The following is a 24,306-nucleotide window of genomic DNA, read 5'->3' on the forward strand; positions in this document are numbered from 1 at the left end:
TGTTTTTGCTTTTCTTGCTTGATACAACAGATTCTCATTGAAAGGTGTTAAATACCCAGATAGAAAGAGTGGTATATTGTCTTGCGTTGCGTTTAAGTTCCTTGACAACTGGTTTTTTTTAGTCTGCTGGCTTTTATGAGATTGCCTCTTGTAGCCTTGCTTCTCAGACGAACTATGACTGGTGCGGGTCGTTGCGAGCCTTGTTTTTTGTTTTCCCCTGGGAATCCAATTAATGGTCTAAATATCATTATGCTGTAGGGGGATGTCAATTCTATCCTATCCCAATGGCTTTAACAGGCCTTTAAGGCCCACAACCTTCCAAGCATGCTTGGATTTAGTAACCGAAATACGAGGATAGAATGGTCACTCCTATGCCTCGGATGTCAATTGCATGGCCTAAGTTTAAAACTATGTCTCTGAGATTTTCTGTGGATTCAGTTTCTGGAAGACCGTTTATGACAAGGTCTTTTTTATGTTGTTGATTTAAAAGTTCGTATTGTAGTTTTAGGGAATTAAATTCTTGATGGAGTTCGGATGTGTCTTTTATCAATTTGTGTTGCCTGTCAGTTAGTACGTTAATGCTGGTTTTAATGTCTTTTAGCGTTTGTAAGACTTGTTCGACTGTTGTATTATTAAATTGAACAAACTCTGCATATTTGCTAATTTTTTTGTTATTTGTTTATCAAATAGTTCTTGGACAAGGTCTACCAAGCTGGCTTTTATATTTTCTAAAACTTTTTCTAGTAATAAATTTACGGAAATCAAATTATAAGACTCACCGGTATTTTTTGTCTGTTCAGTTCATCGTCTGATTCTGCCTCTGGCATAATCAGTTGCGTCATGGGTGGCGGCGTTTCTTTGTTCGCTCTGCAGTTTAAGGATTTCCATTCCTCTCGTTTGGCATTGGATTTGCGTTGCCATGTTGTTTCTGAAACTCCGGAACATGAAAACGTGAAGATTCCTAAGGCATTTCCTGCAGGTTATATGACTTCCATAGGATGGTAATTCCTTCAGGCACTTGTTGCACTTCATGCACCTTTCTTCCCTTGGCAACTGTAAACGTGTGGCGACGCCCTTTGTTTTATGCTCGTTAGTGACCACGGTAAACTGTGTTCAATTTTCAGCACACTCGGATTTGGGATTCCACTTGGCCGATTTTAATGAATTATACATCACTGTCTTTAGCATGACAAGTAGAGTTACTTTATGACACTTTTAAATTAAAACCAGGAGTTAGAACCACATTAAACCTATAAAAAAACGGGACCAGCGATACAACCATGCAACCGTTTGTATGCCTACACAGCGTCCTCCCTAAATAATAATAATAATAATAAATATGTATGCTAATCCCACTCTCTTCATAAAAGTTAACCCTAGCTTCGAAGTAGGTGTGATTAATACAGCTTAATCAAATGCTTTCATTAGCCAATCACTATAGTAACCTTAGAAGTTAATTGTAGTGATTGGTTAATGAAAGTATTTGCGAAAGTATTTGTGAAAGTGAAAAAACAATCAGATAACGCCTTTTATTGCCTTATAGGGAGTTGAAGAGGTTAACTTTTGGAACTGCCCACTCACTTTTGGAGACTGGGTGGGCAGTTCAATCTCCATCGGTAGCCAATCAGAGATAGCGGGCCCATGTCGATCGCTAATTATAGCAGCCACCGATGAAGAGGCTGGCAAACAAGTGCTTCCATCTCTTGGTACTTACCCCTAACACTAATATGAAATAATGTGGGTACTACGGCCGATTTTCTTGAGTTTACAGGATGAAAAACCCGAGTTTCCGGAGGAAAAACCCGCTTTCCCGTGAGAGAGAGATCGATTAACTCGGGAACCGGTCGAAAAAATGCTTAGAAAAAGTTCCTCCGTTTGGTGACTAGACTTGAACTTAGTCAAACTTCGAGCGACCAAGGGCAGAGGACGCAAGCACCACTTCCACTGAGTATATTTAATTAAAACGATAACAAGTAAATACATATTAGTAAAATATTTACATCATAAATAGATATATACATACAGATTACATTCTGGTTTAACTCTTAATACCTTTGTACTACTGTTATGAGATCAATAACAAATAAATAAATAGCAGCAAAAATAAACACATCATAAGTAGATATATACTTCATATATTTACATTTGTTCTAACCTCCTTAGGGGTATGTATTACTATTTGTTACAAGTAATTCATTTTGTGAATTTACTTCTCATAGTCTTTAACAGGGATCAGTTACATGGTATTTCAATTAGTTACATTTAGATCCAACTCATAATACCTTTGTATTACTGTTATTATACAAATAAAATAAATACACAGCAGTAAAATAAATACATCATTAATAGATATATTCATCATTTTGCATATGCGTTAACCTCCTTAAAGGTATCATCATTTTTTACAAGTAATTCATTTTGTGAAATTAATTCTATAGCCTTTAACAGTGAAAAGTTACATGGCATTACATTATTAATTACATTCTAAAATAAAAATCAGCTAACACCTTTTATTCTCTTAAGGGAGTAGGCGAGGCCTCTATACCCTGTCTAGCTTTTGGAGACTGAGTAGGCAGTTCAATCTCCACCGGTAGCCAATCAGAGATAGCTGGCAGATGTCTATCACTAATTATAGCAGTCACCGATGAAGAGGCAGGCAAACAAGTGCTGCCATCTCTTGGTACCTAAGCCTAACAAGGTATGTCACTGTCTGAAGTAATGTGGGTACTACGGTCGATTTTCTTAGAAAATGTTCCTCCAGTTGGTGACTAGACTTGAACTTAAGTCTGACTTTGAGCAACCAACTGCAGAGGACGCAAGCGCCACTTCCACTGAGCTACACAGACCTTATTAATTACATTTAGTTTTTAAATCTCAATACCTTTGTATTACTGTTATTAACAATTTTAATTGTTAGCAATTTTACCACACCATTATTTGATTACATATTTCGAGTCCTTAAAGTTCACCTAGCATTCCTGATAATTGATGCCCTGTCCCTCTCCTACACACCATAAGAAAGACTATATATATATATATATATATATATGGGAAAAAGTCCTTTTTAGGACCTCCAGGGTAACAAATGGCAATGCTGTAGCTGAAGTTTTAACTGACGCTGGGCTATTGCCGTTACCCAGCCATGACTAGAGCTTTTTAGCTCAATAACACTGCATCCACACAGATTTTCTTCATTCAGATGACGGGATAAAGAGTCAAGGACTCAGTCCATCGCCCAGTTCTTTTAAGAACTGGGCGATGGACTGAGTTGTGTCACTTCATCATGTGACATTATAAAAGAAAGAAAAAACACTAAAACACTGAAGCTTAAATAAACTATGAACATCATAGAGAGTCTCTATATATAATTGACATTAAATCGCTGTGGATGTATTTAAAGCTGTTCTTTCGTTTGTTGTATTGTTGGGAAAGTACGTGCTAGTTGCATCTCGTGAACGACAGTACAATAATGAAGACATCATCTACAAGCTATGTAGATGATGCCTTCATTATTTGGAGCCATGGACATGATTCCCTTATGTTTACTCCCGAGCTTGAAACGTATAATTCTCTGCCTTTTCTTGATGTCAAACTGACCCGCTCTTCTGGCAAACTCAAAATATCGATATATAGAAAACCCACACATACCAACAGATATCTGCATAGTCAGTCCCATCACTTCCCTCTTCATAAGCTTGGAATAATTTCCACCCTGGGACATAGAGCCCATTCTCTTCTGGATGACCCAAATGAACTTCTTACAGAAATAAACCATCCCAAAACTTCTTTCAAAGTTAATGGATATTCCAAGAGAATCATTGAAAGATTCCTTATTAATCTTCCTAGACATCGTTCAGAAGAAACAAATAGATTCAAAGGCAATATATAGATTGCTGGCAAAGGTTGGTCGATTGGTAGAGCCTCTGCTACTAATGGCTCAGTTAAGTAAGTTTGAGTGCGGTTAGTAGTTGGAAGGGGAACAATCGTTCGATGCTGTTGGCACACTCTCCCACGATGAGTCTTTGGACTCCCTGGAGGTGTCAAATAATAATAATAATATATCTATTCCTTACATAAGTACAGTTTCACATAAATTAGCAAAAGTTCTAAGAAAATACAATATCCGAACCTTGTTCACTCCACTTCCAAAGATCCGTTTCTTAATAAGTGACCCAAAACCTTGTCATCATCATTTCAAATACCCTGGTGTATATAAAAGATTGCGTGATTGTGATATTCCTTAATTTGGGCAGACAGACAAATCTGTTGAATTGCGTATGGAAGAACACATGAGGGACATTACTTGCAAGAGACAGTGAGCCAGTGCATTATCAAGTCATATCCTTTTCTCGGCTAATCCTAATGATGATAACCAAAGTCACAAAGTCTGCTGGAAAAATCTACTAACATCTTCCGTTGCAATGATGAACTAGAGAGAAAAATCGTGGAATGTAGGGAAATCATTTTCAATCCTGTTCATCTAAACAATAACTTCAGCTACAACCTCCCAGATAGTCATTCAGCTGTAATCATGTACTGGCGTTCACGAGATGCAACTAACGCCTACTTTCCCAACAATACAACAAACGAAAGAACAACTTTAAATACAACCACAACGATTTAATATCAGTTATGATTTGGACAATGGGAAAAATGGCGACAGTGAAGTACTCAGTGAATTTGGAGATGCGCTTTGATTGATATATAGAAGTAAGACTTTGATTTAGTTGCAATTTAGGAATTGTAGCGATTTCTGAAAAAGAAAATACGTCATTGGATTTTGACGGTAGCTATCACAGAAAAGCTAACTTCTGGAAAACTTTTCCAGTTGCATTCGAAACAAAGAAGTGCATTTTGATTGAGATTCACACAGCGAAAAGTAAGGTTTCGCTATTAATTCTCAGTTTTAGTAATTGACCAACCCCAAATCAAAACCTACTAGACGTAATTATGACTGACATAGACACCGACGCCCTGATAGAAACACCAGACAAATGTCTGGCGCTGAGCCTACTCAAAAAATTGCTAAAAAAATTTGAAGTGGAATGGCCAGGATACTTGAACCTGTACTCCACAACGAGAGATGATGAAGAAAGCGAGGATACTGCTAATATAGAGGAAAAATTGGATTTGGTGGTCTCCAATTCCCCTCCCCTAGGATCAAGGAGAAGCCCACCCGCGGAAAAAACGCAAAACACAGACGACAGAACCACCCACAGATGAAGGTATGGAGGAAGACGGACACAACTGTGACCCTCCTGCCTCCACTAAAGAGAAATTGCCTTCAATTATCTTAAGAGAAAAGAATAGGTGGACAGAACTAAGGGCCACTATGACTAGACTACAGATAGCATACACTACAGCAAAGAATTTAGACGATGGTATCAAAATCCACCCCGCCACTATAAACTACCACAGACTCACAAAGGAGCTAGACAATAAAGGTGTGCAATACCACACCTTCACCCTTGACTCCGAGAGGAGCTTGAAGGTGGTTCTCCGTGGAGTATCAGAGCACATACATACAGAAGACATAGCCGCCGATCTCTGCTACCAACACCTACCACCTATCAAGGTCAGCAGTATGACCAGAGCAGACAAAAGTGCAATGCCGCTCGTCTTAGTAGAGATCCACCAGGCATATAAAAACATATATGATCTAACTTCAATTTGTGGGCTAAAAATCAGCCCAGAACCACTAAGAAAAAGAACCTCATCAGGACAGTGCCACAGGTGCCAAAAATATGGCCATGCCCAGAGATTATGTAAAGCAGAATACAAGTGCTTAAAATGCGGGGAGAGCCACCCCACATATACCTGCACCAAGCCAAAATCCACCCTTGCTAAATGTGCAAACTGTGGGGGCCCGCATCCAGCAAACTGCAAAGGATGTATACAACACCCAAAAAAAAAAACAGACTATCTGCTAACTCTACTAATCTACAAAAAACAGTAGCTCCAACTCCTCAACCCTCCAGAGGTCGACAAAACACGATACAAAACCAACTGGCGCAACCAGAAGCCCCGATCGAAGCAAACCTCAATCGGCAGACAAAGTCCTACGCAGATGTAGTCCGCTCAACAAAGACCACTCAGGCGCAATATAACCCAAATTTAGCAGCCGTCATTACAAACTCTCTTGCAAATATGCTGCAAGACTTCAGCAAATCAAACCCCACATCGGACTCCAGAAAAAGATTTCAACAAGAAACCCAATCCATCCTAGCAGCTCTCATAAATGCATAAAAATAAAAGCACTGCAGTTTCCCTACAGATCATCGCTTGGAACGCAAACGGACTTAGAAACAAGATTCTGGAACTCCAAGAGTTTGTACAAAGATACAACCCAGACATCATCTTAATAAACGAATCCCACTTAAGACCAGCAGACAACCCCAAAGTTAGAGGATACCTTCTCCACAGAAATGACAGAATAAACTACAGAGGAGGAGGCACCGCCATTTTCATAAAAAACCACATCGATCACCACTCTGTAACCAGCCCCTCAACCAAAAATCTACAGCTCACAGGAACAGTAGTACCCACTACCTCAGCTGGGAAACTAACACTTTACGCAGCTTACAACCCTCCATCAAAGAACCTACTATATTCAGATCTAGATACCGTCCTAGGCAATAAAGATCAAGTCATCATTGCCGGTGATCTAAACGCGAAATACCCGGCATGGAACAGTAAAACCACAAACAGAAACGGCTACACACTCTTCAGCTACTCTAGTTCAAATTATGCAGTGGTGGTAGGCCCTGCAGAACCAACACGTCATAGTACGTATGGCACAGCCGACATACTTGACATTGCTATATTACAAAATATTAAGTTACAGTATAGCCTAGACTCTTTAAACGAGCTGGCATCTGATCACGACCCAATCCTGCTCCAGCTGGGAAAGCAAGAACAACTGCTGCCTCCTCCCCACTCCTTTATCTCATGGAAAAAACTAACAGAAGTACTATCAGAACACATTGGACCTGTCCCTCACATCAGATCCATAAAAGAAATTGAAAATGCTGTCAAAAGCCTGACTCAGCAAATCAACACAGCTATAAAGATTGTCACCTCTACCAAAACCACTCTTAAGCCAAACCAACTACCAGAAGACATCATGGATTTAATTAGGCAAAAACAAAGCAAGGAAAAGGTACCAAAACACCTGTGCACCTCAGGACAAAAAGATCCTCAATAAACTTAACAATGAAGTAAGAGAAGCACTTAAAGCTCACAGGAACGAAACATGGGAAGCCAAACTAGCCTCTGTATCACCCGGCGAACAACCCATCTGGAACATATTAAGAAGTCTCAGAAACAAAAACAAATCTCTTCCCCCACTCAAGTCAGACATGGGACCAGTACACACGGATGCAGAAAAAGCTGAAGAAATAGCAAAGAACCTAGAAAAACAGTGTAGCCCTACATACGACAACTTGGACTTCAAGCATGTCTATAAAATCCACCTCCATGTCAGACATGCACTGAAAGTCACCGATACCTGCAACAACATACCTTCAAACACCTCACCAGCGGAAATCTATGAAGTTCTCAAGAAGCTAAAGAATAAAAAAGCCCCTGGCCCAGATGGCATATCAAATCGAATAATTAAACTGCTGCCCCGAAGAGCTGTCGTATATCTCACCACCATAATCAACGCCATGTTCCGATTTAACTATTTCCCCAGCTATTGGAAAGTTGCAGATGTGGTCCCAGTGCATAAACCAGGTAAAGATCCACAACTGCCTGAAAGCTATCGACTCATCAGCCTAATCTCAAACTTAGGCAAAATTGCCGAAAAAATCATTCTCTCTAAACTCCAAGCCTCAGTAAATGAGTTAAATATCATTCCTAAGGAACAATTTGGCTTTAGACAACATCACAGTACTACTCAACAAATTCATAGGATAATTGAGTACATCACCACCGGTTACAGTTGGCACCAGCACACTGGAGCAGTCTTCCTTGACATAGCGAAAGCTTTTGACAAGATATGGCACTTGGGATTACTGCACAAACTCATTTCAGCAGGCATACCACCAAGTATCGTCCACCTAATTAAATCTTACCTCCAGGACAGACACATACAAGTCAAAATAAATGGTACAGTTTCAAGTCAGCGACGGATCTCTGCGGGAGTTCCTCAAGGTTCCCTATTGGCACCGTACTTATTCTCGATATATAAGCAGACATCCCACACAACCCAATGTCATCCATCTTAGCACTTTATGTGGATGACACAGCAGTACTTGCAAGATCTCTACGACCACATCTTGTCACTAAAAAACTACAAGAAAACCTGCTACAACTAGAACAATGGTTCTCCAAATGGAGATTACAAGTGAATCCCCAAAAGAGTGTAGCGATACTTTTCACCAGAAGAATGGTAACTCCCATGGGGGACCTTTATCTATTCAACACCAAAATCCCCTGGCAAACAGAAACAAAATAACTTGGAGTAATTCTGGACAAAAGATTAACGTTCAAACCACACATCAAAGCCTTATGCACGAAGGCATATAAAACCATTGCACAACTTTACCCTCTAATAAATAGAAAAAGCAAACTAAATACCAGAATCAAAGTGCTCCTATACCTGCTGCCGATCCGCCCCATGGTGACATATGCATCTCCAGCCTGGAGCCACACACCCAACACCAACATCCTCAGGCTACAGAGAGTGCAAAATAGGTGTTTGCGCATGATATTGGATGCACCGTGGTTTGTAAGGAACGTACAACTGCATAGAGATACAAACATCCCTTACATCTACTCCTTCCTACTAACTACAGCAGAAAAATTCTTCACAAAGATCTCTACACACCCCAACGATCTAGATAAACAGGCAGCAAACTATGAAGAAACTGACCTCTTCAAATACAAGAGGCCAAAAGCCATCCTAAATACTTGCAACAATGACTAATCTCCGTGCTTTTCTTTTTTCTTTCTTTTATAATGTCACCTGATGAAGGCTGTTACAATATGAAACTAGTCGTATTTTTATATTAAAACCTTTTTACTTAAATCTCGGTTCTAGTCATTCAATCCTTTTTAAAATATACATATACATGTATTCTTGATCTTCTACTCGGTTGTAATGATACATTTTAGAGAATAAATTTTAAATGACTTTAAACCGAGATAAAATATTAAAATTTAATGATAATGATACAAATAGTTTCAACATTTTAGAGCCTTCTTCAGGTATCCACTAAAGATAGAAGACAGTAATAAAAATTGAAGTTACAAAAAACTGAGAATTACAGGCAAAAAATGCAATACATAATTGACACAAAAATGTTGTATTTTTCAAGTCGTTCTATCTAACGTGCTATTGTTTGTTGTATGCGTGCTTGCAGGTTCTCGTGAGCGCCAGTATAGAACAACTGCAGTATGGCTATCAGGGATGTTATAACTCAAATCGCAAATGTTCAGGTTTAAGAAGGATTTCTTTCAAACTCATCTCTACAGCGAAAAATGTTTTCGGATTTTTCTTTCCAATTCTTCGCCAACCAGATGGTAACCTACATTTCTCAGGCTATAGAAAGAATACTCATACTGGCTATTATATCCATGCTGAATCTCATCACCATCCCAGTCAAAAGGCAGGAACTATTAAAACACTGGTTCATCGGGCCAACTCCTTTTGTTCTTCAGACGTTCTCTTACAGAAAGAACTGCAATATATTACTTCTTCCTTTCTATCTAATGGATACAAGAATTCCTTCATCAAAAGAGCTTGGAGTAATTTTAATATGTCTTCCTCTTCAAATACAGAAAATAACGCGCATTCCTATCCCTTATGTACACAGCATTCGTGAACGTATAGCAAAAGTTTTAAGACCACTGAATATTTTTGTTGCCTTTCGACCAGTCAGAAAAATTTCTACCTTTCTCACTTCTCCTAAGGACAAGCTTCCACATTTTATTTATCCAGGTGTCTACCAGATTCCTTGCTCTTGTGGATTATCTTATTTCTGACAAACAGGAAGATCTGCCTCTATTTGACTAGAAGAACACCAGTCTTATATTCAGTACCTTAAACCTGAACAGTCTGGACTTGCAGAACATGCCATCTTAGCCAGACATAGAGTTCATTGGAAAAAGACAAGAGTCCTTCACAAAAGTCGGTTCCTCAAAGAACGGCTTTATAAAGAAACATGTGAAAATTTACTTCACTCTCCTAACTTAAACAGATCTGATGGTTTACGTCTATCCCCTTTATGGGGATTGTACTTTACAAATCAGTTAATCTTTCCTAACTTTTTATTGTATACATAGGTGTTTTTTTTTTTAGGAATTTTATTGACCTTTTTAGTTATCTTGCACTAGCTACTTAGGTGGCGATTTTTGGAATTGTCAGTTATTGTTTAATTTGAGCTTAACATGTACTGAAGTTGCCTGTGACACACAGGCGAAAATTATACTATTAAAAAATCTTTTTACGTGAGATTTTCCGTCATTAATTTTGTATTTTCTTGTTATACTTTTCACTCTTAATATCTTTATAATTTGCATAATGTGGAATTCATATAACAGAATAATAACGATGACAGGCGACAACTCATTTTTTTTTCTTTTAATCGGACAAAGTGTTATCATTATTATACGGCTATTTACACTTAGACTACTCACATATTATATTTTCGGTTTAGTACAGATATAATAACAGATATATAAGATATAATTATTATTATATGTTATATAATAATAATAACAATAATAATTATTATTATTATCGTCATTATTGTTAAGGCTTTTGTAGCTCAGTGCCACGGACACTGGGTGGATAAAATTCACAGGCACTTTACAGCATACATATGGGGTTCACAATATGAATCAATGCGCCATACAACACTCTTTCATGAAATAGAAGCTGGAGGTCTCGGCCTAGTTAACATACACATAAAGACGTTGATTACCAGAGCCATAATTGCAGTAAAAGCACATAATAAATCATACCATGGATATGAAATTGCTTTTCTACAAAAGTGCCTCCCTGACAAGGTCATCAGCTCTCTTCCTCCTTCGATCTATATATATATATATATATATATATATATATATATATATATATATATATATATATATATATATATATATATATATATATATATATATATGTATATATATGTAAATTATATATATATTATAATATAATATAAATTATATTATATTATATATATATATATATAAAAACTGAGAAAAAGTTTTTTACCTTGGGGATATAAAAAGTTTTTTACCTGACTTGAACTACGTTCAGGGGCAAACTTAACTGTTTTGCTTACTTGGGAGAAGGAGTAAAAAAACCAAGTTTATAAAATTACTTGGTTTATATATATATATATATATATATATATATCAACATCCTCAGGTATCACAATCAAAGAAATATATAAAAAAATTACAGAGACTTAAAATTGTAATAATAGAACAAGTACAAAGAGACAGTAGTGTGTTTGAAAAACAAACTGGAAATTACAGGTAAAAACTTGAAAAAATACAAGGTTTTTTATGTATCAATTATGTGTGGCAATTTTTTACCTGTAATTTCCAGTTTGTTTTGATACTTTAATGTTTATTACTATTCTTGTCCTTTAAGAATACCTGAGGAAGGCTGTTATAAGCCGAAGCTAGTCGTATTATTATTATTAACATCTTTATAAGTTATCTCGGTTTTTAGTCATTAAATCTATTTAAAAAAAAAATAAATAAATATATATATATATATATTTATGAAGAATTAAATGACTAGAACCGAGATTTAAGTATAAAGGTTTTAATATAAACACATTACTAGTTTCGGCCTGTAACAGCCTTCTTCATGAATTCATGAATCCCTTATGGTTTTCCTCGAACATCTCAATAGCCGACATCAAAGTATTAAATTTACTGCTGAGCTTGAAACGGATAATTCTTTGCCTTTTCTTGATGTCAAACTGACTCGCTCTTCTGGTAAACTAAAAATATCGATATATAGAAAGCCCACACATAGCAACAGATATCTGCACAGTCAGTCTCATCATTTCCCTCCTCATAAACTTGGAATAATTTCCACCTTGGGACATAGAGCCCGTTCACTTCTTGATGACCCAAATGAACTTCTTACAGAAATAAACCATCCCAAAACTTCTTTCGAAGTTAATGGATATTCCAAGAAAATCATTGACAAATTTCTTCTTAATCCTCCTAGACATCACTCAGAAGAAACAAATAGATTCAAAGGCCATATATCTATTCCTTACATAAGTACTGTTTCACACAAATTAGCAAAAGTTCTAAGAAAATACAATATCAGAACCTTGTTCACTCCACTTCCAAAGATCCGTTCCTTAATTAGCCACCCAAAACCTTGTCATCATCAACTCAAATACCCTAGTGTATATAGAATATTATGTGACTGCGATATTCCTTATTTCGGGCAGACAGACAAATCTGTCGAAATGCGTATGGAAGAACACATGAGAGACATTACTTACAAGAGACAGCGAGCGAGTGCATTATCAAGTCATATCCTTTTCTCGGCTAATCCTAATGATGATAACCAAAGTCACAAAGTCTGTTGGGAAAAATCTACTAACATCTTCCGTTGCAGTGACGAAATAGAGAGAAAAATTGTGGAATCTAGAGAAATCATTTTCAATCCTGTTCATCTAAATAACAACTTAAGCTACAACCTCCCAGATAGTCATTCAGCTGTAATCATGTACTGGCGTTCACGTGATGCAAAAAGCACGCACTCTCCCAACAATGCGACAAACGAAAGAACAGTTTCAAATACAACTACAACGTTTTCATGCTAATTATGTATAAAGACTGTCTGTGTTGTTCATAGTCTTTTAACCCTCAATGTTTAGTGTTTTTCTTTTATAATGTCACCTGAAGAAGGCTGTTACAGGCCGAAACTAGTAAAAAAAAAATCAGCTAACGCCTTTTTATTCCCTTATATGGGGAGTAGGCGAGGCCATTTAGCCCTATCTAACTTTTGGAGACTGAGTGGGCAGTTCAATCTCCACTGGTACCAATCAGAGATAGATGGCCCAAGGCTATCACTAATTAAGCGGTACACAGTGAAGAGAGACGGCTCAGATGTGCCGCCACCTCGTGGTCCCTAACCCTAACACAATATATTTAATGTCTGAAATAATGTGGGTTCTACGGTCGATTTTCTTGAGTTTACAGGACGAAAAACCCGAGTTTCCGGGAGGAAAAACCCGCTTGCCCGTGCCAGAGATCGACTAACTCGGGAACCGGTCGAAAAAAGGCTTAGAAAAATTTCCTCTAGTCGCCGACTAGACTCGAAACCAAGTCTTTCTTCGTGCAGCCTAGCGCCATGGTGTGCCGAAACTAGTAGTGTGTTTATATTAAAACTTTTATACTTAAATCTAATTATTCTCTAATATATATATATATATATATATATATATATATATATATATATATATATATTAGAGAATAAATTTTAAATGACTTTAAACCGAGATAAAATATTAAATTTCAATGATAATGATACAACTAGTGTCAGCCTTTTAGAGCCTTCTTCAGGTATCCACTAAAGGTAGAATACAGTAATAAAAATTGAAGTTACAAAAAACTGAGAATTGCAGGCAAAAAATGCAATTCATAATTGACACAAAAACGTTGTATTTTTCGAGTCGTTCTATCTAACGTGCTATTGTTTGTTGTATGCGTGCTTGCAGCTTCTAGTGAGCGCCAGTATTGAACAACTGCAGTATGGCTATCAGGGATGTTATAACTCAAATCGCAAATGTTCAGGTTTAAGGAGGATTTCTCTGGACTCCACGATTTTTCTTTCAAACTCATCACTACAGCGAAAAATGTTTTCGGATTTATCCCAGCAAACTGAGTGAGTCTGTAATCGTCATGAGGGTTATTAGAGAAAAGAACATGACTGGATAGCGCAGATACATGTGATCTTTTATAGGAGATGTCTCTCTTATGCTCCTCAATACGCAGTTCGATATATATCTGAAGTAACCAGATTGAATACAATGCTTTAGTAAAGCAAATATCTTTTTAGACAATTTGCCCTTAAGTAATGTTAATACCTCCTCAGTAAGGACGTTAGTAAATAATGAGATGATGTCAAAGTTTGCTATGATATCATTTTCACTGATTCAAATATTTTTGATATGAGAAACGAAGTCTGTGGTGTTTTTGATGAACGATGAAGATTTATTGGAGAAACACTTGAGATATTCTGCAAGATGTTTCGAAAGCTTATAAGTAGGACCATCAATTCCTTCCACAACTGGGCGAAGAGAGGTGTTTTCTTTGTGTTTCTTCGGAACTCCATAAATGCGTGGAATAAGAGGGTGAAGAGAACGTATAGAAAGGCGTATATTGTGAGGAAGTTCAAATGTAGTCTTTAACAGATTGTTTGTGCGGTTTTGTAGTTCCCTTGTTGGATCATCCTGAAGAATTGAATATGTAATGTTGTCTTCAAGCAATTGAAGCATTTTATTGTGGTAATCTTTAGAATTGAGGACGACTGTGGCATTGCCTTTATCTGCAGGTAAAATAATGATGTTTTTGGCTTTTTTAAGATTCTTCAAGGCCTGTCTTTCTGCAGGAGAAAGATTATCTCTTGGAGGTTCAGCATTATTGATAATGAAGATGGATTCAATACGGAGAAGTTTTGCCAAATGATTAGGAATAAGTGAACTGGCTTTTTCTATTTTAGTAAGTAGAGATTCTTTTGGAATTAACTTAGGTGAGGGAATGAAATTTAGACCTTTGCTTAGAATATCTTTTTCAGCAACTGTTAAAACATGTGACGAATTGTTTACTACAACTTTGTCAGGATTAATATAGGCTTTAGTAGGAAAAGATGGGAAATAGTACTTTACAAATCAACTAATCTTTCGTAACCTTTTATTGTATATATATAGGTTTTTTTTTTTTTTTTTTGTTAGGAAATTTTATTTACCTTTTTTAGTTATCTTACACTAGCTACTTAGGTGGCGCTTTTTGGAATTGTCAGTTATTGTTTAATTTGAGCTTAACATCTACTGAATATTAAAAAAATCTTTTTAGGTGAGATTTTCCGTCATTAATTTTGTATTTATATGTTTACTCACGGTATTCCCTTACTAAGAGTTAGTGTAATGAGAAGTTATAGTACTATTGCCTATAAACATTATAAAATATATGCCATTCTCAGAGAAGTAATGAAAATTGAAAGTAAAGTGATGTTAATTAAAGTAAAGTGATGTTAACAAAAAATACTAGTTGTAGTAGTGGTGGAGGTGGGCGGTAGATGGCGTTGATGGAGATGATTCGTAGTGGAGGTTGGGTGTGGAGAGAGTTGTGGATGTCCTCCCGCGATGAGTCTTCGGACTCCTTGGAGGTATCAGTAATAATAATAATAATAATAATAATAATAATAATAATAATAATAATAATAATAATAATAATTAACTTTAACATTAATTATAGTGTTATATTGTCCTAATCATAATAATTTTAATAACATGTAACAAAAATGTATCCTACCCTCATGTAATTTCTTTGAAAGATAATAAACCGAGGTTTAAAAATTATTATTATTATTATTATTATTATTATTATTATTATTATTATTATTATTATTATTATTATTATTATACTGACAGCCTGTGTAGCTCAGTGGATGTGGCGTTTGCCAACCACGGCGCTTGGCCGCACGAAGGAAGACTTGGTTTCGAGTCTAGTCGGCGACTAGAGGAAATTTTTCTAAGCCTTTTTTCGACCGGTTCCCGAGTTAGTCGATCTCTGGCACGGGCAAGCAGGTTTTTCCTCCCGGAAACTCGGGTTTTTCGTCCTGTAAACTCAAGAAAATCGACCGTAGAACCCAATTATTTCAGACATTAAATATATTGTGTTAGGGTTAGGGACCACGAGATGGCGGCACACTTGAGCCAACTCCAAAAAGTTGGAAGGCATTGAGGGAAACTCACAGTGAAGATTATTTACATAATACTTCTCATATACTCCTTAAGTCAACTCTCACAACTCTCCAAATATAAAATATAGTAAAATACAGTCCACACACCCTTATCAACCACATAATCTTATACAAATTCCAGGATGACCACTGTTTCTCTCTCTACTCAGCATACATTGAAGAAAAAATGCACTCTAAATCTCCCCATAGTTCAAGGTCACCCACAATTATTTCTCGGCCTGCACTAATTGAGCAAATCTGCAAATGCATGGGATCCAGATCTTTCTCTGCATTGGTCTATAGCACTGACCAACAATATAGTTTATATCTCGTCCTGTTGACCTCTATCTTGTACTACAAAGCATTGTATAGCTCAGTGTCGTGTGCCATTCACGCGCTAGGCCGCTGGAAGAAAGAGCATAGTAATTTCATTTCTAGTCGCCGTCTAGAGGAACTTTGAATAAGCCTTTTCCCAAACTGTTCCCGAGTTGGCCGATCCCTGACAAGGGCAAATGGGTTTTTCTTTCTTCGAGAAACTCAGGTTTTTCGTCTCGTAAACTCAAAAAAATTAAGAGAAAAACTCAAGAAAATTTCACTTATGTTTTACAAGTGAAAGATATCACCCTATAACTCATATGTTTTCACTCAATAACATAACATAACATAACATAACATAACATAACATAACATAACATAACATAACATAACATAACATAACATAACAACAGCTTGAATTGGGAAGATAACAATAGAACAAATTAACTACTTCAAATACATTGGATATGCTGTATCATATACAAAAGAAACTGACACGTACATCAAAATTTCAGATTTTTTAAAGACAACAAGAATGATCAATAATTTTTTCGAACCTAACCAAGTTCATAAGCATACAAAAATAAGAGTTTATAAACTTTTGGCAAGACCTTCTCCACTGTACGGATGGGAATTATGTACCCTAAAAACTGGAGAAATGAAATTCCTGTGAAGGACAGCAGGTTATACTCTTTGGGACAAAAGAAGAACAGAAATACGTTGAAAACTAAAAATATACTCAGTGTTGGACAGAGTGTATGAATACCGAAAGAAGTGGAATGAACATATCAAAAGAATGGACAGTTTAAGACTACCAAAAGAAATGATCCAATACCACCCAGTTCGAAGATATAGAAGTCAGGGACGACCAAGGAAAAGATGGAAAGAGACTGGAGCAGGCCACTGGGCCTAAATTCCTAAAGGATGATGATGATGATTACCATTTATTATTTTTTAAATTTGGTATGTAGCTATATTTTCATAATGCTTTTTTGGATGTTATGAGGAGATTTAATTTTTTAATTAAAAATCACATGTTATAAAGACATATTGAGAGTATGTGAATTACAGACTCTGATTAACATGACAAAGAGGGATGATGTGATAGAGGATCATAAACTTCTAAATGAGTATTAGAGGATATTTTCCAATGACATTTTTCGTTATATGGAAAGTGGGGAGAGAACATGGGGTACCCATGAACATTGTGTTCACGGTAAAGAAAGAGTAAAATCTAGATTTTCTCTCATAGAGTAGTGAGTGAGTTGAATAGTTGAAGGGGGGGGGGAATCTAATTTAGTAGAGAAGATATGACAGCTTTTTTGGGTGGTGTATATCCTCTCTTCATGAATTCTTAGTTCCGTGAAGATCTCAAATAATAATAAGAAAAACAACAACAGCAACAACAACACAACAATAATAATAATAATAACCTGAAAACATACTTTAAGAATTTATTTAAATGCATTTATACAATTCGGTATACGAACTCTAGAATAGAGCTTGTATTTTTTATTGATGTAGTATACTGAGGCAGCATTCTGAACATTACATATCCCTCATAGTATACAGGAGTATAAGTCTTATACTACTGGAAACTGGGGGGGAAAAAAATAATAATAAAAAAAAATATATATATATATATATATTATATATATATATGTGCGTAGGTCTTTGGCCTTACCATCATTAAAAATGATCATTGAATGAAAGAATCCGAAATCAGTATTCGATTGCATTTTTGTATGTGGTATTTGTTTATATATTTCTATTTATTTATTTATACTTTAAATGCTATATTTCTGCTTTTCCACTCTAGTGTATATATACACCTATTCAACTATATTCCCGTATGTTGTCATGTGACAAATTGGCATGGCCTGGCGTTGGAGACGTAATCTGTGCAGACGACATAGTTTTAGATTATGTTTGTTATGGCTGTAAGCAGGTGTAAATGATAGTGATGTTCAAGTAGAATGGGAGCAAGGGATTCTAAACCGTGCTGCATTTTATATGAAGATGCCATAAAGAGAGGTAAATGATAATATTTATATGTATACATATCTATCGGAACCGACTTCTGTTTCAAAATTACTTATACGTTTTTATGTTAACTTTTTTTGAATTTTTTTTTTTTTTACCCACATTATTTGATTTACAGTTTCTATATTGGCACAAAATAAGAAATGCAATCGACCGTACTAATAGAGAGTTAGATTTCAACTATCATTTGGAGACGTATTTGGTTTAAGTTGCTTATAAAAGTCCTATGGTTGTTAAGCCTAAGAATATAACGAGCATTGGAACCTGATTATTAAATGCCAGTAATACATTTTAGTCTTGAGTTCTATAATGCCAACTTAAAAACATGCTTTCCCGATTCAAGAAGTAGTTCAGGTGGTTTTATATATTTCGTAATTGTTCTTTTCACTGTAGTTCATCCAAAAGAGTGTATCTGTGGAATTAACTGAAAATGATCTTCCCCAAAGTGTTTGTCAGTTATTCAGCATTGTCATTTAAATAATCACGAGCTTGGAAATAAAAGCTTTTTATATTTGTTTAAACATTACCGTTCTATAACAGTAATGAACTATTATTATTTATGTGCCCAACATGATTGGTTTTATTATTACACATGCATATTATTATTTTGCATTAACAACTGAACATCAGTTATTTATGTTCCATTAGAAATATCATTCATTTGGATCATTCTAGTAAGTTTCTCATCCTCCCCCTTTGTATGCAGTAAAATGTTTACATAAAGACTTTTTTTTTTTTTTTTTTTAAATAAAGCTTCACTTAGTCAGTGTTATAGTCATGATGGAAATCATTGCGAGTTTAATAAATTTGTAACCTCTGCCAAGTTCCAGAAGATGTTCACCAGTGAGATTAGTGATTTTTCTCCTATAAAGCAAATATCATTTGGCAGACAGATGTACTTCTTCCGTGATATTTGTTTTGAACAATCCAATCTCCATAAGTCAGACATACAATTGGTTGTTTATGATGTTCATACACAGTAAGAATGACAGCTTAATACGTATAATGTATTAAGATGTTCAGGACTTTGTTTTCGATGAGCAAACTTGGTCCAAAAACCAAAGAAATATTTTCACATTGTTGGATGGTTTATTATTACCACTACATAACACCTCCAGGGTGTCCAAAGACTCATCGAGGGAGGGCACCTACTCTCTACTAACTACAACCAACCACAACTACACCAATGCCATCTACTACCTACCATCACCACTAGTATTTCCACAGGCAATCACAAACATCCATGCCCACAGCGGGATTCAGACCTGTAGTCTTTTGGCTGAAGAGTGGATACTCTAACCACTCAGCCAACCAGGCCAGCATAAAGACGGATAAGACTGATAAAGTTATTGATTATGATCTGTGCATAATTTGTTCTACTGTCTTTTTGGGGTTACATCATATCCAGTAGTTGTATTTTCCCTCAACCCAGTGTTTGGTGGAGTAGCAGTGCCACTTGAGTAGGGAATTATTATAGATCAAGGTGGTTTCCTATTACCTTTCTTGTCCAGTAGTATTCCATATTTGTAGGTATTGTTCATAGGCCAGTTTACCTGTTTTGAAGGACAAAAAACCCAGAGTTTCCAAGATTAAAAAAAAAAAAAATAAATAAATAACCTCCACCTCTGTATGAGATCATCTTTTGATTGAAAATCCACAATTAAGGTTCCTTGCATCATAGACTGAATTTGAAACCAGCATTGTTGGGAATGAGTGCACATTGTATTTCTCTACAGCTAAACCCACCACACATGCACCCCCCTTTCATTTTGTGCATTTAGACGCTTAAAGTAACATCTACAAGAATTTTCTTGAAATCTGTATTCACCTTTCTTCATATAAAACAGTGAACACGTGGCTTAGCTTCTTGTGTGACTTCTGAGCAATAGCATTAGAATGTTTTTACATAACCCTAAGAAGTTTTTTATGTGACCCCCGCCCATGAAAGGCTTTTTGTAAACATATAGTACATTTGTACTGCGAGTAGGTTATGTTTTTTTTACCTATTTTTATTAATTTTATATATATTTTTTCTATTTTTTAAAATTTATTTACATAGTCTGGAAACCCTGCTGAATGTAATATTGACTATTACATCATCAAAGTGTTATCTGATTCTGGACATAAGTGTTTTTATCGTTTTTATTCATTTTTATTGCTTTTGAGCAACTTTTCGGTGATAGAATTATCATCGGTGAGAATTTTAAGACCTATAGGAGAGACAGGGAGGAAACCCAGGTTTTGGTCAAATGCGGTTCTTTATAAAAGTTAAGAATAACTTTATATCACATTACAAAAACAGGACTAGTATGCTTGATCATCATTTTATGGTGTACTTGATGATAGTAATATTAGCTACTTTAATACCTGGTAAACATTAGAATTATTTTTATAATATCAGCACCTTAAAATTTATTGAAACAAAGATTAATCAGATAGTTTAACATGACAAAAGTTGGTTGATTGGTAGAGCCTCTGCTACTAATGGCTCAGAAAAAGTTAAGCAAGTTTGAGCGTGGTTAGTAGTTGGAAGGGATAAATCATTAGATGCTGTTGGCACACTCTCCTTCGATGAGTCTTAGGACTCCCTGGAGGTGTCACATAATAATAATAATGACAAAGTTTGGAAGTTAACTAACATTGTCAGGAACACGTTAGTTTGTTTTATGCTTTTGGTGATAATGAAAGTAGTAGTCTATTTTCCAAGGAAATGTGTAAACACTAGTTTTGATATCTTCAGTTTCTCTGCAATGTTTGTTAGAAAATATATAAATGCCTTAAAATCTAAGATTCTTTTCATAAACATTTTAAATAGTAGTAATAATATTTTTTTAAAAAAACATTCAACAAATGTGTGTGGTTAGTGCATCATCAAAAAAGTGCAAACAGCAAAAACAACATATCTTGCACCATGCTGGTATCAAGTGGTAATACACTGCTTCTTTTTGGGAAATCTCACTCTCATTCATATTCAGATTTTGTGGCATTCTGATAACATCCATCTACCTATATTTCTATCAATAACTTTAGAACTCCTTGACTTATTGGGATGTATCGTTAAAAACAAAGTTTTGCATAATTTGTCACATCCTAGACATGATTATTCAGTAATTGTGTCTAGGGCAACATCCTCTTCAACATTAATTTGCTGAAAACCCCTTGCTGACTTCTATGTCTCTATCATATTACCCCTTCTCCTCCTCTTATCCACTAACTAGACTGTATATTGCATCTTCTCAACCTTTCTTCATACTCAACATTCCATATCAGAAATTACCTTAGTCAATTGACCCTTTCCAATACCTCTTCATCCTTTTGAAAACCAGGTGACTAACCTGTGCACACTGTCTATATGTGGCCTAATCAATGCTTATGTGGTGGAACCAGAATCTCCTTACTTTCATAGGTCAGTGTCCTCCACATCACATTGCCAGAATTTGTTGTTGTCCTCAAAATTTTAGATCCCTATCCAGCACACACATCTTTTTATCTCCATCGAGGAACAAGACTCATCGTGGTTCATACAGTTGAATCTCAACACTCGTGGTTGTCTGTAAGCTATAATGATGAGGGGTTCATTATTATAGCAGCTGTATTTCTTAGTCTCTGAGTCCTGACTATTTTTAATAAGATATCTCAGATATAAAGAATATCATAAATGTCACTGTAATTCTGTGCTGTTGGTTGTACAATTCACAAATTTTATTATATTGCAAATGGATGGGTGCTAGAAAAGATCAGTAGAACTTTAAGGCTCCTTAAGGAAAATGATTGAAGAACATTGAAAGGATAGAAGGAAGACTTCTCAAAACAGTAATAGAAGGTAAAGTTCTTGGAATAATCCGAAGGATAGACAATCAATGAGAAGGATGGATGGATGGTGTGTCTTGAGTGACTAATTTTCAGAGTTGAAGCCTCCAGAAAAGCATATAACAGGACCACATGATGAGGACTGGCGTGGCATATTAGTGAGCATCTCACTGACCATATGGCACTGTTGATATCCAATGAACAGATGGATGGTTATGTTGGGATTATAGCATTCAGCTTAGAAAATGTCATATCAGCTGTAAGGAGTATATCAAAACAAAGATTATTGGCAGTGTTAGCTAACATCTGTTAGTAGAGAGGGGGTGAAGGGATTATTTATGAATAGGCTGCCTCTGTAAGTTTCTATATGCTGTGAAAAATAATTTAATTGGGAAAGATGCACTATTAGTGTTTAGAAAGGGCAGACTGTGTTCTTTTCTCTAGTAAATTGGATTCCTTGTTGTTGGCTATTAAGATGATGGAAGAGTGTGTGTAACAAGTTTGGGTCATGAGGCCCAATGGCCTGGTTGGCCGAGTGGTTAGCATATCTGCGTCCAGAAGGCTGCAGGTTCGAATCCCACCCATGGTGGGATTCGAATTTTTCGAATCATTGTGATTGAGGCCAATGGCCTGGTTTGCCAAGTGGTTAGCATATCTGCTCTACAGCCAGAAGGCTGCAGGTTCGAATCTCACTATGGGCATGGATGTTTGTGATTGTCTGTGAAAATACTATGGTGGTGATGGGTGGAAGATGGTGTTGGTGTAGTTGCGGTTCGATGTAGTTGGTGATGAGTGGTGGAGACAGAGCGTTGTGGGGTAGCTGCCCTCCCTCAATGAGTCTTTGGACTCCCTGGAGGTGTCACGTAATAATAATAATATCTTAACCAGATATTAGTCTTAAGAGTAGCTATGCTAAGAGTATTTTTTTTGCTAAATGTTCTCTGTAAATCGGGAATAAGAGGCAGGAAAGAGCCTATAAAATGCCTTCAGATTAGTTGAGAGAGAGAGAACATGTTACAGTACATAACTTCATTGAAATTACCACAAATATTTTGTACTGAAACTAACGTTACATCATCAGTGTGGAAAAATGAGCAATTCAGAAAGACAGCATATAAGGCAAATACAAATTGGTTAACCAATAACAGTAAGTTCCATGTGCTGGGATTATCAAATATATAATAAATCATTTCTGATTATAGGATAATCTCTCTCTCTCTAGAGGGATGGAGGAAGATAGTAATTCTCATTTAAATTAGGCCAGTGTAATAAGGCCTCAGTACTTTATTTGAAAATACATCATATTTAATGCAAGGCAGTGATGTGCTGCTTGTATTCTTTGAATTGTTTGTGGTTCCATAGTGATGTACTGTAAATATTGATATAAAATGTTCATGCTAATTTCATTAGTCATTTACTGTTTGATTACTATGTCACAGGTTCAATTAAAATTAAGGTTTCTGATTGTTGTATGTTTCATTTTTCCAAGTGAGGTAACCAGTATGGACAGCAAAATTGCAGAAAGACTATTAATGTTGGGGGGGGATATTTATGAAGAGGAAAGGGAAATTAAAACTTGCCATGATGTTTGAGATGTTTAGGATTAAATTTTAAATGAATGAGAAGTTGTTAAGTGCATTTTGACCTATTAATTCATTTTGTCATCCATACAAATGTTATTTTGGGAAAGCTGTATTGATTTTATTGAAATTTATTATCTGAAAATACAAAAATATGTTTAGTGTTCTTTTTTTTTTTTTTTTTTTTTTTTTTTTTTTTTTTTTTTTTTTTTGTGAGATCATTGATTAGAATTAGATTGTAAAGATTAGAACTTTGGATATTACAGTAACTCAACAATGACTTCGATTATGAATTGAGTTTAAGACATATTTCATTCAAATAATTTTCATAGTTTTATATTTTTTTTTACAAATAAGCACATCTCCTTGCGGACATGTATAATATGTATGCATTATGGGAAGGGTCACTACCCAGACTGGTTTCAACAACCATCCGATACCACCCATTTGGAGGATTTAGGTCTGGGATCACCAAAGAAAAGATGGAAAGAGACTGGAACAGGCCACTGGGCCTAAATCACTGAATGGATGATGATGATGATTTGCTGATGTCCTCACAGGATGTGGTTTTGAACAAGGTAGTCAATTGGTTATCAAGAAGGTATA

At 35.9% G+C, this 24,306-nt stretch overlaps 1 protein-coding gene across 2 annotated transcripts in view; it reads left to right on the plus strand.

The window, feature by feature from the left end:
- Positions 1–18,157: 18,157 nt before the first annotated feature.
- Usp32 (Ubiquitin specific protease 32) overlaps positions 18,158–24,306 on the plus strand; it is an 808,142-nt gene continuing 801,993 nt past the window's right edge. For both annotated transcript variants that reach the window (XM_090413901.1, XM_090413902.1), the window contains exon 1: positions 18,158–18,301. In XM_090413901.1, coding sequence (XP_090270027.1) covers positions 18,244–18,301 — 58 coding nt within the window. In that variant the 5' untranslated portion in view covers positions 18,158–18,243. The remainder of the gene's footprint in view (positions 18,302–24,306) is intronic.

The sequence above is a fragment of the Typopeltis vanoorti genome, chromosome 24 (genome assembly GCF_054136105.1).
Source record: "Typopeltis vanoorti isolate ZY-2024b chromosome 24, IOZ_Tvanoo_1.0, whole genome shotgun sequence".
NCBI classification, from domain to species: domain Eukaryota; kingdom Metazoa; phylum Arthropoda; class Arachnida; order Uropygi; family Thelyphonidae; genus Typopeltis; species Typopeltis vanoorti.